General features: G+C 40.4%; 1 protein-coding gene across 4 annotated transcripts in view; it reads right to left on the bottom strand.

Moving 5' to 3' along the window:
* The window catches only part of SNX13 (sorting nexin 13), a 154,009-nt gene that overhangs the window by 84,011 nt on the left and 54,873 nt on the right, over positions 1 to 15,125 (bottom strand). For all 4 annotated transcript variants that reach the window (XM_074945816.1, XM_074945813.1, XM_074945817.1 and 1 more), the window contains exons 4-7: positions 12,660 to 12,749; positions 5,635 to 5,756; positions 2,517 to 2,638; positions 2,237 to 2,338 (exon numbers count right to left, since the gene is read on the bottom strand). In XM_074945816.1, the coding sequence (XP_074801917.1) occupies positions 2,237 to 2,338; positions 2,517 to 2,638; positions 5,635 to 5,756; positions 12,660 to 12,749 (436 nt within the window). The remainder of the gene's footprint in view (positions 1 to 2,236; positions 2,339 to 2,516; positions 2,639 to 5,634; positions 5,757 to 12,659; positions 12,750 to 15,125) is intronic.

Below are 15,125 nucleotides of genomic sequence, written 5' to 3'. Positions count from 1 at the left end.
AGGTGATAAGTAACAGCCAGCATGGATTTGTCAAGAGAAAAAACCATGTCAAACCAACCTGATAGCTTTCTTTGACAGGGTAACAAGTCTTGTCGCTGGGGGGGAGGGGGGGAGAGAGCAGTAGATGTGGTATGTCTTGACTTTAGTAAGGCTTTTGATACAGTCTCTCAAGACCGTCTCATAAACAAACTAAGGAAATACAACCTAGATCAGAGGTCCCCAAAGTGTGGGGCACGCACCCCCTTGGGGGGCGGGGAGCAATGCCCATAGGTGCACGGCGGGGAGGGAGCACCACCCAGCCTCTCTACATTTGCAGCCGCATTCCCGCCTCCCGACCTCACACCCAAACGCAGTGCGGCTCCGCTCCCGGCCCCACGCCAGCCCCCAACCTCCGCCACTGGCCACGGCTCCATTCCCAGCCCAGGACCAAGGCTGGAGGCAAGGCCAGGAGTGGAGCTGCACCTGACCGCAGCCCCGGCCTCAGACCCACTCCCAGCTGCAGCCCCTTTACCCCCATCCCCCTCACTCCACCCCAGCTGCAGCCCCACTCCCAGCCCCAGCTCCGGGGAGACGCGACCCTCAAAAGTTTGGGGACGGCTGACCTAGATGGAACTACTCATAACTGGTTGGAAAACCATTCCCAGAGAGTAGTTATCAGTGGTTCACAGCCAATCTGGAAGGGCATATAGAGCGGGGTTCCACAAGGATCAGTTCTGGGTCCAGTTCAACATCTTCATCAATGATTTATATAACAGCATAGAGAGAGTACACTTACTACGCTTGTGGATGATACAAAACTGCTTTAGAGGATAGGATTAAAATTCAAAATGATCTGGACAAACTGGAGAAATGGTCTGAAGTAAATAGGACAAATGCAAAGTACTCCACTTAGGAAGGAACAATCAGTTGCACACATACGAAATGGAAAATCACTGCCTATGAAGGAGTACTGCAGAAAGGGATCTGGGGGTCACAGGGGATCACAAGCTAAATACAGGTCAACAGTGTAACACTGTTGCAAAAAAAGCAAACATTCTGGGATGTATTAGCAGGAGTGTTGTAAGCAAGACACAAGAATCTATTCAATGCTGATATAGCCTCAACTGGAGTATTGTGCCCAGTTCTGGGTGCCACATTTCTGGAAAGATGTGGGGAATCTGGAGAAAGTCCAGAGAAGAGCAACAAAAATGATTACAAGTCTAGAAACACAACCTAGGAGGAAAAATTTTAAAAACTGGTTTCATTTAGACAGGAGAACAGAAGACTGAGGGGAGGACATGATAACAGTTTTCAAGTACATAAAGGGTTGTTACAAGGAGGAGGGAGGTAAATTGTTCTTGTTAACCTCTGAGGATAGCACAAGAAGCAATGGGCTTAAACTGCAGCAAGGGAGGCTTAGGTTGGACATTAGGAAAAACTTCCTAATTGTCAGGATAGTTAAGCACTGGAATAAATTGCCCAGGGAGATTGCAGAATCTCCATCATTGGAGATTTTTAAGAGCAGGTTATACAAACACCTGTCAGGGATGGTCTAGATAATACTTAGTCCTGCCATGAGTGCAGGGGACTGGACTAGATGACTGCTCATGGCCCCTTCCACTGCAACGATTCTCTGATTCCTACAACCCAAAAGTACCTTAATCACTGGGCTACACAGTCAAACTCTCTCTCTCTCTCTCGTTCTAACCCAATGGATAATTATTTACTCAAAGTGGAATGGTTCCAACAGGAAAGAGAGACCCACCCCAGAAAAGCCAGTAGCATGACATTTAGGGCACTCATGTGAGAGACCCAGATTCAAGTCCCTGCTCTGAATCAGGCAGTAACTGTACTATTAATGGCATAAAATTTCTTGAAACTATTATTCATTTTTTATTTTTTTTAAACAAAACAGATCCTTGTTTCCTCAACCTGATGATGGTTTGATATTAGATGTAGAATTAACTAGCCTCTCCCTCCTCCCACCACCACCTATAAAGAGATACCATGAACTTGAATACAGTCACATTTCCGTCAAATTCTTTCAGCCCTCATTACATATATTGTCACTGCCACTAAAAGTATAATACTGATATGCACCAATCAAGAAATATATGAAATATCATGTCATAACTGGTTGCAATAAAGTTACCAGCTTAGCTTTGAATCTCTTCCATGTTATTGGCTGATGCTGTAACTAACATTTCTAACATAACTTAATGTAGCAACACAACATTTAGAAAATCATTAGAAAAACCTTCTTCATCTTTGGAAGAAGTGCAGACCAGATCACGACAGACTTCCTTCTCCATTTCAACTTCAACCTTAAAGAATGTATCTACAAGGTCTTCCGCTGTACCTACACAAAAGACATTAGAAGATATTTGTGTACATGAAAGACTCTTTTGTAAGTCACTAGTAACTGAATACAAATAAAAAAAGCGTTTGGATGAAGTGAATAGAGAAATAGAATAGAGAAATTTGCTATGCAGGGTCAACAACAAAAAAGTCAAATGCATTTTAAATTATGGCAATACCTTTCATTTGATCATCTTTTTCTGTTATCCTTTGTTGAGCTTTTCTGAATACTCGAAGATGAGTGGCAAAATCATCAACAAGTCGTGTGGTGAAATAAGGCTGCCAGTCCATTTCTTTTGACCTTACAGAAAACAGAGTATACATCAACAAAAATGTTTAAAGCAGAATAAAACACTAATTTATTTTAATGCTATTGTAAACAGTAGTTATCTAAGGACATGAGAATTATAATTTGTTATTACATTTCTGAAAGCCTATACAATTACTATATGAACAATCAACAGTATGGTCCTGCTGTAACTTATCAGCTCAGGAAGGTCTACAGAAGGCTACACACTCAAACATGTTTCCATGTTTAGATTGATTGATTGTACAACACTAGAAAGCTTTATATCAACAAAAACACCACACACGGAGGACAAGAAAAACCTTAAATGATGTATGATTTCTTACATGCTATAAATGAATTTACAAAATCAACTATAACGTATATTGTACAACAGTAATTTCAACATTTGCATCAGAACGTTAAAAATGAGCATATTTGCATTTTTCATAAATTGTACTAAGCATAAGAAAACAAAGGTTGAACATTTGTACTCTGTCCCAATGTAATACTAAACAGACCTCTCAGACAGATCTGTGACATTGTGAAAAATATGTTGCCAAATTATTTTCTTCTCACACCTTGCAATATGTAATCATATTAGAAATCACATTAGCTATAAGCAAGTTTAATATTATAAACAAGCAATCATTTAAAAAAAATCACATGAACTGTGAGGGAGCCAGTTATATTGATGACATATTATACATTTGGTAAAATAGCAGCCACCATTTTATGATATTTATGTACTAACATTTCATTAGTGCTCTTAGGGAAAAAAACACTTTCTAATTGTGTAGACTGAAGGAAGTTCCTCCCTTTTGCTTTTAGTAAAGCAGGAGGTAGGCAATCACAGCTCCTCCTCGCTAGGCATTCCCAGTATGGGTTCTTTCTTAACTGAAAGAGCAAGAGTAAACTACTTTGGTACCTACTCTGCCTAAAAGGGCCCCACTACAATACTCTTAAGTAAAACCACCTTGGTTTCTGAACAGCTTTCCCACCAAGATAGGCAAGAAACTTTACAAATGGTTGAGCCTACAGCAAAGTCTAGTCTAGAAGCATGAACTGGGGGGAAAAGATGAATAGAAAGCATTACACCTTGAAGAGTATAACAAAGCTATGACTCAGTAGCCAAATTGTTCACTTGTAGTAAGTACCTAATAATCACACAAAGAACATTAGGTGGCAGCCTTACCTAATTCCTCTGACAAGCATCTCCCAAGAAGAAAACAAAGAATTCTGCCAAAAAATCATCCACCTACCTACAGAACAGCTGTATACCAAGCTATAACCACTGTAACAAACTTGAGCAGCCTTTTTTTTTTTTTTTTTGAGTTACAGCCTATTGATGGCTTTGCACCAATTCTATGAAATAAAGTTCTTAAAGATAAGAAATGAATAAATGCAATCTTCTCAATCTTACAAGGACAGCAAGTTCTACTTCAACGTCAAAGCAGGTCAATCTAGTTATAACTAATTAATTAGCACTCCTATAAGCTGTTACATTTTTTGCCTATAGCCAAATAGCGCTCAAAAATCTGTGAATTTCTTCCCTCCCTGTAAAAATAAATCAATTAAGTAATTGCACAGAATCATAGTAGTTAAAAGATGGAAGCAAACAGCAATCCATCTCCTGCAAATGCAGGATTATTTCCCACAGTACACAGCCTCCCGTGTTGTTTAGTCTGGTTTTAAGTGTCCCAAGTGACAGCATTTGCAAGTTTCCACTATCTTATAGCCTAACAGATTTCAATGGTAAGACGTCTTCTTGATATTAAGACTAATTTTCCGCATCTATTTCACCCATTATTCTAGTTCCATCCCACTGTTCACCCTACATTATTTTTCACCTCCATTGGCTACTCCTGAGAGCATTCTGTGCCAAAAAAGTTAAAAATTCTGCGCACAATATTTTAAAATTCTGCAAATTTTGACAAAACAACATTACATAATCATGCCAGTTTCAATTATTTTGATACTTTATTTAAAAATACTTGTCAGCAAGTATGTCTGTAACAATACAGACACTCAAAATTTCCCCCAGGAGTAGAGAGTTAAAGAAACCCCTATGACAACCCAGTTCCTGTTTCTCTTCCCCCTTCTCCCCCCAACAGCCCAGCCGTGGGGGCAGACACATACAACCCCACCCCCGCAAAGCCCACCTGAACCCCCAGTACACCCGAACCACCTCCTCCCCAGAGTCCAACTTCTGGGATTCCCCAGCCGAGATACCTGCACCCCTCCTCCGCAAAGCCCAGCTGTGGGCCCCCCCACCCTTGCCCAGACACCCGTTCCCCTCCCCCTCAGAGCCCAGGGATCCAGAGGGAGAAATAGCCTGATGCTCGGTCCCAGGCTTACACAGTTTCCTACGCAGCACCCTCTCCTTCCCTCAGGGCATGCTGTGAACTACAGCAGCCAGGAACCCTCTAGCTCCCTCTCCCTCCCCACAGCAGTGTCTTCTATATGAAAGCTGGGCTCTGCTGAGTCCACTGGCCCCAATGGTGGCTAGCAGCACTGCAGCCCATTTCTGTGGGGGAAAGGAAATTCTGCATGCACAATGTAAAATTCTGCATTGTGCAATGGCGCAGAATTCCCCCAGGAGTAACTGGCAATAAAACCCTTACTTTTGAAATATAGGCAAATTAAATACAGTTATTAATCTTTCCTCAAATCACTGTCACTACCACTTGATTCTTTATATCACTGTTATCTGAACTTGCTCCAGCTTGATATCTACCCAGTATCTTTCTGGTAATGACATTGCTAAATTTAACAACATTCCACTCGATTTACTCAGATTAGAGGATGGCCAAATGGCTGAAGCTGTCTTGAACTATTATTTTTAAAAGCTATTGGCTCTTTCCACAAAATTCAGACACTCCTTTTTATATTATGCTTAAGAATTTTTGAAGTTTTAAAAAAAAAATAAACTCCAGCTGTTATACTGCAATCTACAGATGATATTTTGTACTTGCTTAAACGTATGTTTATAGAAACACAAATTGTCTTACCTAGTAGAAAACTGAATGAGTGCATTTTGAAGAGCCTGCCTGATTTCAAGAAGAAAGGATTCATCATCACTTAGTGTATAATACCAGTACTGGACATAGTCCCTCAGTGAAAACTGGATTACCTAAAATTTAAAAAAAGGATACAAAATATCTTTTAGCGTGTGAAGATGCAACAGCTGTGTCATTTAAAGTTCATATGATAAAGAATGCTCTCTCATATCCTTTACATCACGGTGATTGAGACACTGCTATACAGATAACTAAACCTCAGCATTGTTTATGTTTAACTCAGTCTCTCTACTGTTGACTAACATTCACCCTTCTCTATTGTTACAATGGTGAAAACTCCAAGGCATCTTTCAAAACATACAGAGACAAGGCTGAGCATCAAAAAAAATCCCTGAAATCTTTGCTTTTACCAATATATTGTTATGCTTATACAGACATGAAACATACCTTAGACTATGCAAATTTACTCACAACTACATGAAATTCTCAGACTTTCTGCAGTTGTGGAAGGCCCCAAACACAGTGAAACACCATTGTACTGCTTGGCTTGGGGGAATGATAAGCAGAGAAGCCATGCAGAGGGACTCCACAGTTCCTTGCAACTAAAATGCTACTCTCTCCATATTGTTTGAGCAATGGGGTGTTGAGATGTTCCCACAGTGGATTTACCAACTACAGAGATCTACTGCCCACAAAAAGGAAGGATGTGCAAACCACAGCCTCTACTCATCACTATTACAGCTGTGGCTCAGACATATAAGTACCATGCCCCATGGTTGCAGAAAGGTGGAGAAATATTTCATCTGCAAATCATAACTCTTGTTCTCTATGACCTGTGTGTTGTAGACATGGTTAAAGGCATGGTGTGATGCTGGCAGATGAGGCTCTTGCCAAGACTGCAGGCATTAGCTAAGAACTGAAAAACTCATAGCTGGAGACCAGACCAGTTCAGCTCTATGTTAGTTTTGCTTAAAATAGGTATTAGTCTTATAAGAAGCATAGAATCATAGAATAACAGAGTTGGAAGGGACCTCTGGAGGCCATCTAGTCCAACCCCCTGCCCAGAGCAGGACCAATCCCAACTAAATCATCCCAGCCAGGGCTTTGTCAAGCCTGACCTTAAAAACTTCTAAGGAAGGGGATTCCACCACCTCCCTAGGTAACGCATTCCAGTGTTTCACCACCCTTCTAGTGAAAAAGGTTTTCCTAATATCCAACCTAAACTTCCCCCACTGCAACTTGAGACCATTACTCCTTGTCCTGTCATCTGCTATCACTGAGAATAGTCTAGATCCATCCTCTTTGGATCCACCTTTCAGGTAGTTAAAAGCAGCTATCAAATCCCCCCTCATTCTTCTCTTCCGTAGACTAAACAATCCCAGTTCCCTCAGCCTCTCCTCATAAGTCATGTGTTCCAGTCCCCTAATCATTTTTGTTGCCCTTCGCTGGACTCTCTCCAATTTTTCCACATCCTTCTTGTAGTGTGGGGCCCAAAACTGGACACAGTACTCCAGATGAGGCCTCACCAATGTCGAATAGTGGGGAACGATCACATCCCTCGATCTGCTGGCAGTGCCCCTACTTATACACCCCAAAATGCCATTGGCTTTCTTGGCAACAAGGGCACACTGTCGACTCATATCCAGCTTCTCGTCCACTGTCACCCCTAGGTCCTTCTCTGCAGAACTGCTGCCTAGCCATTCGGTCCCTAGTCTATAGGAGTGCATGGGATTCTTCCGTCCTAAGTGCAGGACTCTGCACTTGTCCTTGTTGAACTTCATCAGATTTCTTTTGGCCCAATCCTCCAATTTGTCTAGGGCCCTCTGTATCCTATCCCTACTCTCCAGTGTATCTACCACTCCTCCCAGTTTAGTGTTATCCGCAAACTTGCTGAGGGTGCAATCCACACCATCCTCCAGATCATTAATGAAGATATTGAACAAAACCAGTCCCAGGACCGACCCTTGGGGCACTCCGCTAGATACCGGATGCCAACTAGACATGGAACCATTGATCACTACCCGTTGAGCCCGACAATCTAGCCAACTTTCTACCCATCTTGTAGTGCATCCATCCAGCCCATACTTCTTTAACTTGCTGACAAGAATACTGTGGGAGACTGTGTCAAAAGCTTTGCGAAAGTCGAGGAATAACACGTCCACTGCTTTCCCTTCATCCACAGAACCAGTTATCTCATCATAGAAGGCAATTAGATTAGTCAGGCATGACTTTCCCTTGGTGAATCCATGCTGACTGTTCCTGATCACTTTCCTCTCCTCTAAGTGCTTCAGAATTGATTCCTTGAGGACATGCTCCATGATTTTTCTGGGGACTGAGGTGAGGCTGACTGGCCTGTAGTTCCCAGGATCATCCTTCTTCCCTTTTTTAAAGATGGGCACTATATTAGCCTTTTTCCAATCTTCTGGGACTTCCCCCGATCGCCATGAGTTTTCAAAGATAATGGCCAATGGCTCTGCAATCACATCTGCCAATTCCTTTAGCACTCTCGGATGCAACGCATCCGGCCCCATGGACTTGTGTACGTCCAGTTTTTCTAAATAGTCCCGAACCACTTCTTCCTTCACAGAGGGCTGGCCGCCACCTCCCCATGCTGTGCTGCCCAGTGCAGTAGTCTGGGAGCTGACCTTGTTCGTGAAGACAGAGGCAAAAAAAGCATTGAGTACATTAGCTTTTTCCACATCCTCTGTCACTAGGTTGCCTCCCTCATTTAGTAGGGGGCCCTAGTAGTCTGTTTTTGAAGGTTTTTTGTTGAAGAATTGCCACTTGTTCGTGAAGACAGAGGCAAAAAAAGCATTGAGTACATTAGCTTTTTCCACATCCTCTGTCACTAGGTTGCCTCCCTCATTTAGTAGGGGGCCCTAGTAGTCTGTTTTTGAAGGTTTTTTGTTGAAGAATTGCCACTTTTAGGTCTGTAATCCAGTGACCAAGGAGATTGAAGTGTTCTCCGACTGGGTGTTCCCCACCCCCCACTGTTCCTCAGACGTTCTTGTCAACTGCTGGAAATGGCCCACCTTGATTATCACTGCAAAAGGTTCCCCCTATCCCCCCGCCCCTGCTGGTAATAGCTCACCTTAAGTGATCACTCTCGTTACAGCATGTATGGTTTCATGTTCTCTATGTATATAAGTCTCCCCACTGTATTTTATACTGAATGCATCCAATGAAGTGAGCTGTAGCTCACGAAAGCTTATGCTCAAATAAATTGGTTAGTCTCTAAGGTGCCACAAGTACTCCTTTTCTTTTTGCAAATACAGACTAACACGGCTGTTACTCTGAAACCAGTGACTCCATGGTAAGACTGATATAGTGATCCAAGAGTTCACATTTGTTACTGGCTTGGTAAAATCTAATTATAGAACATACCACCAGTTTGTGGTGTCTGCCCGGAGGTAAGCACTTATGGTTGTGAGCCACTACAGACAATGTGACATACTGTAATCTTTAAATCTTCATATAATGCTTAGTGGGAGTACTTGGCAAGTGCACAAGATTTAACATGTACTAAAGTGTATGATTTTGCCCTGCATCATCATAGCAAAAATTGTGTCAATGGGGAGAATATCAATTTCAACAAGAAATTTAAAGAGTGAAAAACTGGCAAGTTTCCTCTTTTTATACTATCAGCTCTGCACTCATAGCAAGTAATGGATTTTGCATGAAAAAACTCAGTAACAAAGGTGGCAATCCATTTGTCTCTCTTGCAAAGCTCACACTACTTTACTTATGCTGAGCAGCCGCCACCACTCTTTTTAATGGTCTAGTTCTGTACTGTAGTTTATTGACTCCTTGCACTTTTACAAAGGAGAGAGATTGCCAGGAGTCAAACTACATCCATAAACTATAAATAAGGCTGCGATTTAGTCATGGAGGTCACAGAAACCACAGATTCCGTGAGTTCCAAAGACCTCCGAGACTTCAACCACTCCCAGCTGGGAGCTACAGGGTCCCCTGCTGGCAGGCGACCTCCTGCCACTCCCAGAAACTGCGCGCAGCAGGGGGCCCCCAGAGCTCTCTGCCACCACAGACGGCAGGAGGCACCCCCGGAGCTCCCAGCCTCCCTGGCGGCAGGGGGAACCCCCGGAGTTGGGAGCCACCAGCAGAGGGGGACCCTAGAGCTCCCAACCTACTTGCAGCTGCCCAGGCTCCTCATTTTATCATGGATATTTTTAGTAAACATCAGGGACAGGTCACGGGCTTCTGTGAATTTTTCATTCTTGCCTGAGACCTGTCCATGACTTTTACTAAAAATATCCGTGACAAAATCTTAGCCTTAACTATAAATACAAATATTATGAAATATACAAGTATAATTTTTAATAAATGCATCATCATTCAAGAACTATTTTCATAGCCTCAACAATCACATTCTGACACCTATTTTACATGTATAAAAATACAGCAAGCTGGCAATAAATACCATTTCAAAATGAGTATTCCAGGGTCACAACTAATCTTGTAAAACCTTCTCTCCCCCCCCCCCCCCCCACACACAGACACTTTTAGCAGGGTTTAATATAGATATAAAAACATATCTCAGACAAACAATGGAAAGGGGAAGTGAAGACAGCCTTGAGCCTGGGCTCAACATTTGAGAACTGTTAGGTACATGTGAGGGTGGTAATAGCTCTCACTTAAATTTTCCCTTCTAAGCAGCTTTCTGAATTACTGAAGAGTGCTTCAACTGCAATTTGCTTAGTCTGAATTTTGCAAGGAGATCAGAGAGAGGAGGCAGAAGGATATACAATTTATCTGTTGCACACAATCCTTGCTGTCTATGGAAAGCTAAGCACTGGGAATAGAATTCTGAGAGTACTTAGTGATTTGGCATACAAAGAATCCAAGCTGTGAATTTTTCCTGACTGTGCTTTGTTGCAAGTGAACTTCTCCATGGTCAGTCAACAGCTGAGAAAGATAGGGATTAAGTTTCATTTATCAGCTCCTATAAAGGATATAGGGGAATGAAGGTGAACTAAGTAAATTTACAAAGAATTTGAGCTTTTTTTTTAAAAAATGAAAAAGTTTCTAAGCCTACATAGTTGCAAAGATAACTTCCAAATAGAACAGAGTGTAAACAGATTAAGTGCTGCCTTCCTGAATCTGAAGACAAACAACTCTAGTGCCTGTTCTGTGGTTCAGAAGACTTCCCAAGCAATAAAAAAAAAATGAAGATTCTGAGCAGGACTGAAACACACAATAGTATCAAATTCACTTTTTCTGTATGAGATGACTATGAGCCGAAGTAGAGGTAAGTCCTGGAGATATTCACAGAGAAGGAACATTTTTTTTAAAAAAAAGGCAATTTGGAAGGAGCACCATAGGTCATCCCTCCAGAATCAAAAGTATTCTTCTGGAGGCAGGGATTGATGGGGAAAGAAGGAGTTAGAGAAAATGCTCCACACCCTGGCTGAAAGCTAGATAGAAAGAAATCATGGAATTTGAGGACTCCAAATGATTCCAAAGTTGCCCCCTCACTTTCTCAACCTTCTGCAAAAAAGGCAAAATTAGAGACACGCTCATAAATTGCATAGTTGATATGACAGAGATCAGGATGACAATTTTAACTGCATCTTGTAACATACTAGTTTGGTACTATACATAATACCCAATTTGTACTAATTTAGATAGAGAATGGTGAGTTGTAGAGTACCATTAAAAGATGCGTTTTAGGGAGGAATGGATATAGATAAAGTAAGTACTCTCTAAGAATTATTTGCTGTACAGAGTTTGATAGCTAGTACTGGGGTTTGAAAACCAGTTATAACTTTTTTGAAGAGTAAAAACTAAACTTTTAATCAGGCACCTTTTTTCCTGTGTTGCTACTACTCAATATTAAGCACAGGATCCAAAACTTTTGAAGAGCTGTATGTTATACCTAGGCTATGTCAGCTATCATTACATTTACTTTGGGAGAACAAACATTTTTAAAATAAGTCACCTTAAATAAAAAAAAAAAAAAAAAAAAACCTCCTGAAAATGACATTGTTAATTATGTAGGTAGCACCAAAGGTATGCTAGAGGCTTAACCTTATTCTGAGTATTTAACATATTGCTATAGAACAACTATTTCACTAGATTGTCTGGGTTTGTAGCAGAGAGTTTGTATTCAGAATTCAAGATATTTGCAATCTGATGCCTGAAGGATAGCCTGTGCATCTCAGGTTTATTATAGCAAGTATATTTTCTAAATATGTCCAGCATTTTTGAGGGCAGAAAACAATGCTTTAGCTAAGCTCTAAAAAGTGAAATGTTCATAATTCGGTAACATTTTATAATAAATCACTTTAAATGCCGTTTATGACAGTTATAAACTTATAATTAACTCTTTGCTTTCTTCACTAAAAAGACCAAGATTAGATTACTTATGGTGATTGAATGAACTCTTTTCAACCTTTAGTCTTTCGTCTTAGGGTAGAGGCATATAGGCAAGGCAATGTAGGGAAACTTACAATGCCACTGCCCGTGTCATATTTGTTCTATAAGTAAACGAAAATGTCAAAGGAGGCTCAACTGAACACCTCTTAGACTTGTTTCTTGTTAAATATTGTGAATAATGTTCTATCTGCAAGTCATTATTGTGTTGACTATAACCACTACTCAAAAGACAAACTGAAAATGCTGCATTTGTCCACATTAATCATTTCAAATAAAATCTGCCAAATAAGTAACACAGTTCAAGTAAAAATTAAGGATTTAACAACACATTCTGCCACCATGTAAGTATAAAATTTAATTCAGGTCTTCCACACAGAAAATGTTTGATATTTTAAAAGTGAGCTCTCCAACCTGTAAATGAGACAGGAATTGTTAGAGTTATTTAGAATGGTCTTCAAGTGGGTTTAGCACTGTGCAATTTATATTAAAGTAGTATTCAATTATTGCAATTCATATACAGTTACCCGTTTTGTGGATCATGTAAATATTTTAGTCATGAAGGCCACAAAAATACCACACCCAATACAAGAAAAAAAATTCAAATATTTTATATTAAAACTCACTTGTTGCAAAGGTTCATCAATTATATTGGCACCTGTCAATCTTCTGTCAATCTTAATAGGCCTGGCTTCACATTTCATTTCTTCTGTACACTTAAAAATAGATTAGGACAATTTTACTAACCCGATCTTCACTATGAATAAAAATTGTTGCATCTACTGTTCACGGTATATGAATATTTCTTAATGAAAAATCCTATACTACAGTATTTTACTTATAATCATTAGTTATATAGTACATAAAATCATTTGAAAATATGTATATCTTATGTATGTGTATATTTACACACACACACACACACACACACACACACCCCTCCCACCTCTTGTACTATGTACTGAAATGAGCTGAGGGACTAATATTAGAAAAACTCTGCCCATATGGTGAAAAAATTGGTTCCTTTGAAATGTCATAATAGTCAAAGGAGACAGGATAGCCTGTGATTAAGACAGGACTGACAGTAAAGACCTGGGACTTGCACCTGACCATTAGAAACTGCAATTTTGAGCAAATCACTTCACCCTCTGTGTTGTGTTGAGCACACAAAATTAAACTTATTTGGAAAATGACTTAAAAGAATGTTGAACTATTATATAATAAACTCCAGAAAGCCTGTAAATCAAAAATAAAGATTTCTTTGTTAAATAGGGTACTATAAAAATGCATATAAACTTTGCACAACAAAATTTCAGTACACAGACCAGTTAACAGTTTAAAAGAGGACACACATGCACAAGCAACCAATATACAAACCAGTAGTAAAAGCATCAGGGAAGGTTGTGAGGACTGAGCTGTAGCTCACAAAAGCTTATGCTCAAATAAATTTGTTAGTCTCTAAGGTGCCACAAGTACTCCTGTTCTTTTTGCGGACACAGACTAACATGGCTGCTACTCTGAAACCAGTCATAGAAATGTCATTTATAAGGGGGGGAGTGCTCTACAAGTCAGGTTAGTCCACACACAAATTGATCAAAGTAGCAATTTAAACAAAAAACTGAGGGTGAGATCAGAGAAGGCAGAGTTTCTCAAAAATCTGCTCACAGAGCCAGATTAAGAGAAGCAGAGGTATTGCTTACGCAATACCATACACTGTATGCACTGAAGACTAGACAGCAACTCTGCACCCTCAAACATTAGAACTTTCCTTTTTTCAGCCTATGGTAGTAAAAACATGAAATTTCTATTGATTGACTGTGTCACTAATTTGCTGATTTGTCCCTCAGCAACAGCAGCAACTAAAAATAAAACCTTATGGTTTAACATTCTCATGGAAACTAAACAGAGGCTAAAAAAGGAGGCACACACAGAGCTCTGAGTACTAGGTTCATACCTCAGGCTAAGATGATACCCCCATAGGTTTAAATAACTTTGCCACAAGAGGATAAGTAACCAACTGGCCAATGACCCAGCTTCTGAAGATAAGAGAAGTTTATACCCTTAAAACACAGACCTGCTAGAACCCCACAACTAGTTTTTTATTTTTAAAATGTGCAATCTTGATAGCCATGGAATAAGCTTGTGCCTTCACTGAAGCATTGGGAATGAGGGAGGACAAGTCAAAGAGGAACAAGGAGAAAGCAACGGTCTCAGATTTCTTAGTGTATGCGCAACATGCCTCCGGTGGTACATAACAAGGATTCATTACTGAATTTGGTCCGCTGGTTGGCTCATTAGCTCCGCGGCCTGGTCACTGATAGGAAGTGAACGCTGATCCATTTCCCTGTCTCAGACTGAGGAGTTAGAACTAAACACAGGTTGTTTAAATTTGGCTGGAGGCCTTTGGGCCACCAAGGATCTTCTCTGTCTTGAAGTGCACACAATCAACAGGCTGAGATTTGTTTAGACATCTGAACCAATGAGACCAATGGCTTTAAGCATTATGAGGCAAGAAATACTTAATATTTGCACTATATGAGTGCCATTTACAATATTTTCTGTTTTGCTTCTCATTATTTGCATTACAGAAGCATGCAGAGGCTTCATTCAGACTGAGTTTCCATTGTGCTGGATACCATACAAACACCTACTAAGGGAGAGCTCCTGTCCCACAAAGTTTGGTTTAGAGACAAAACAGAACAAATGCATGTACCAGAAAGAAAAAAATAATAGGAAAAGGGAGGATGAGGGTAATAGTGATGGGCACACCTGGTATCACAATCCACTCATGTGCACAGTTTTCTGGTTTCTTTATTTTTAGAGATATAAACAAACGAGCAGTAATCCCTGCTGGCCATCTGCCTAAAAAATTCTGAAAGGAAAGAAGAAAAGCAACTCCTGCTGTAAACCCTATGCAATGCATGGAAAACATTATTCTGAGGGGAAAGAAGATGGATAGGGTTGTATAGATTGGAACCGTAACATTCTGCAATTTCATCAACACTCCCCTTTCTTTGTTGTGTGGGCTTCTCTATTTTAAAACATAAACATACCTCAACACACAGACACACAAGAGCCCAGAGTTTTGACTA

This window comes from Natator depressus, chromosome 2 (assembly GCF_965152275.1).
Source record: "Natator depressus isolate rNatDep1 chromosome 2, rNatDep2.hap1, whole genome shotgun sequence".
Lineage (NCBI taxonomy): Eukaryota > Metazoa > Chordata > Testudines > Cheloniidae > Natator > Natator depressus.
This window is presented reverse-complemented; position numbering and strand designations above follow the sequence as displayed.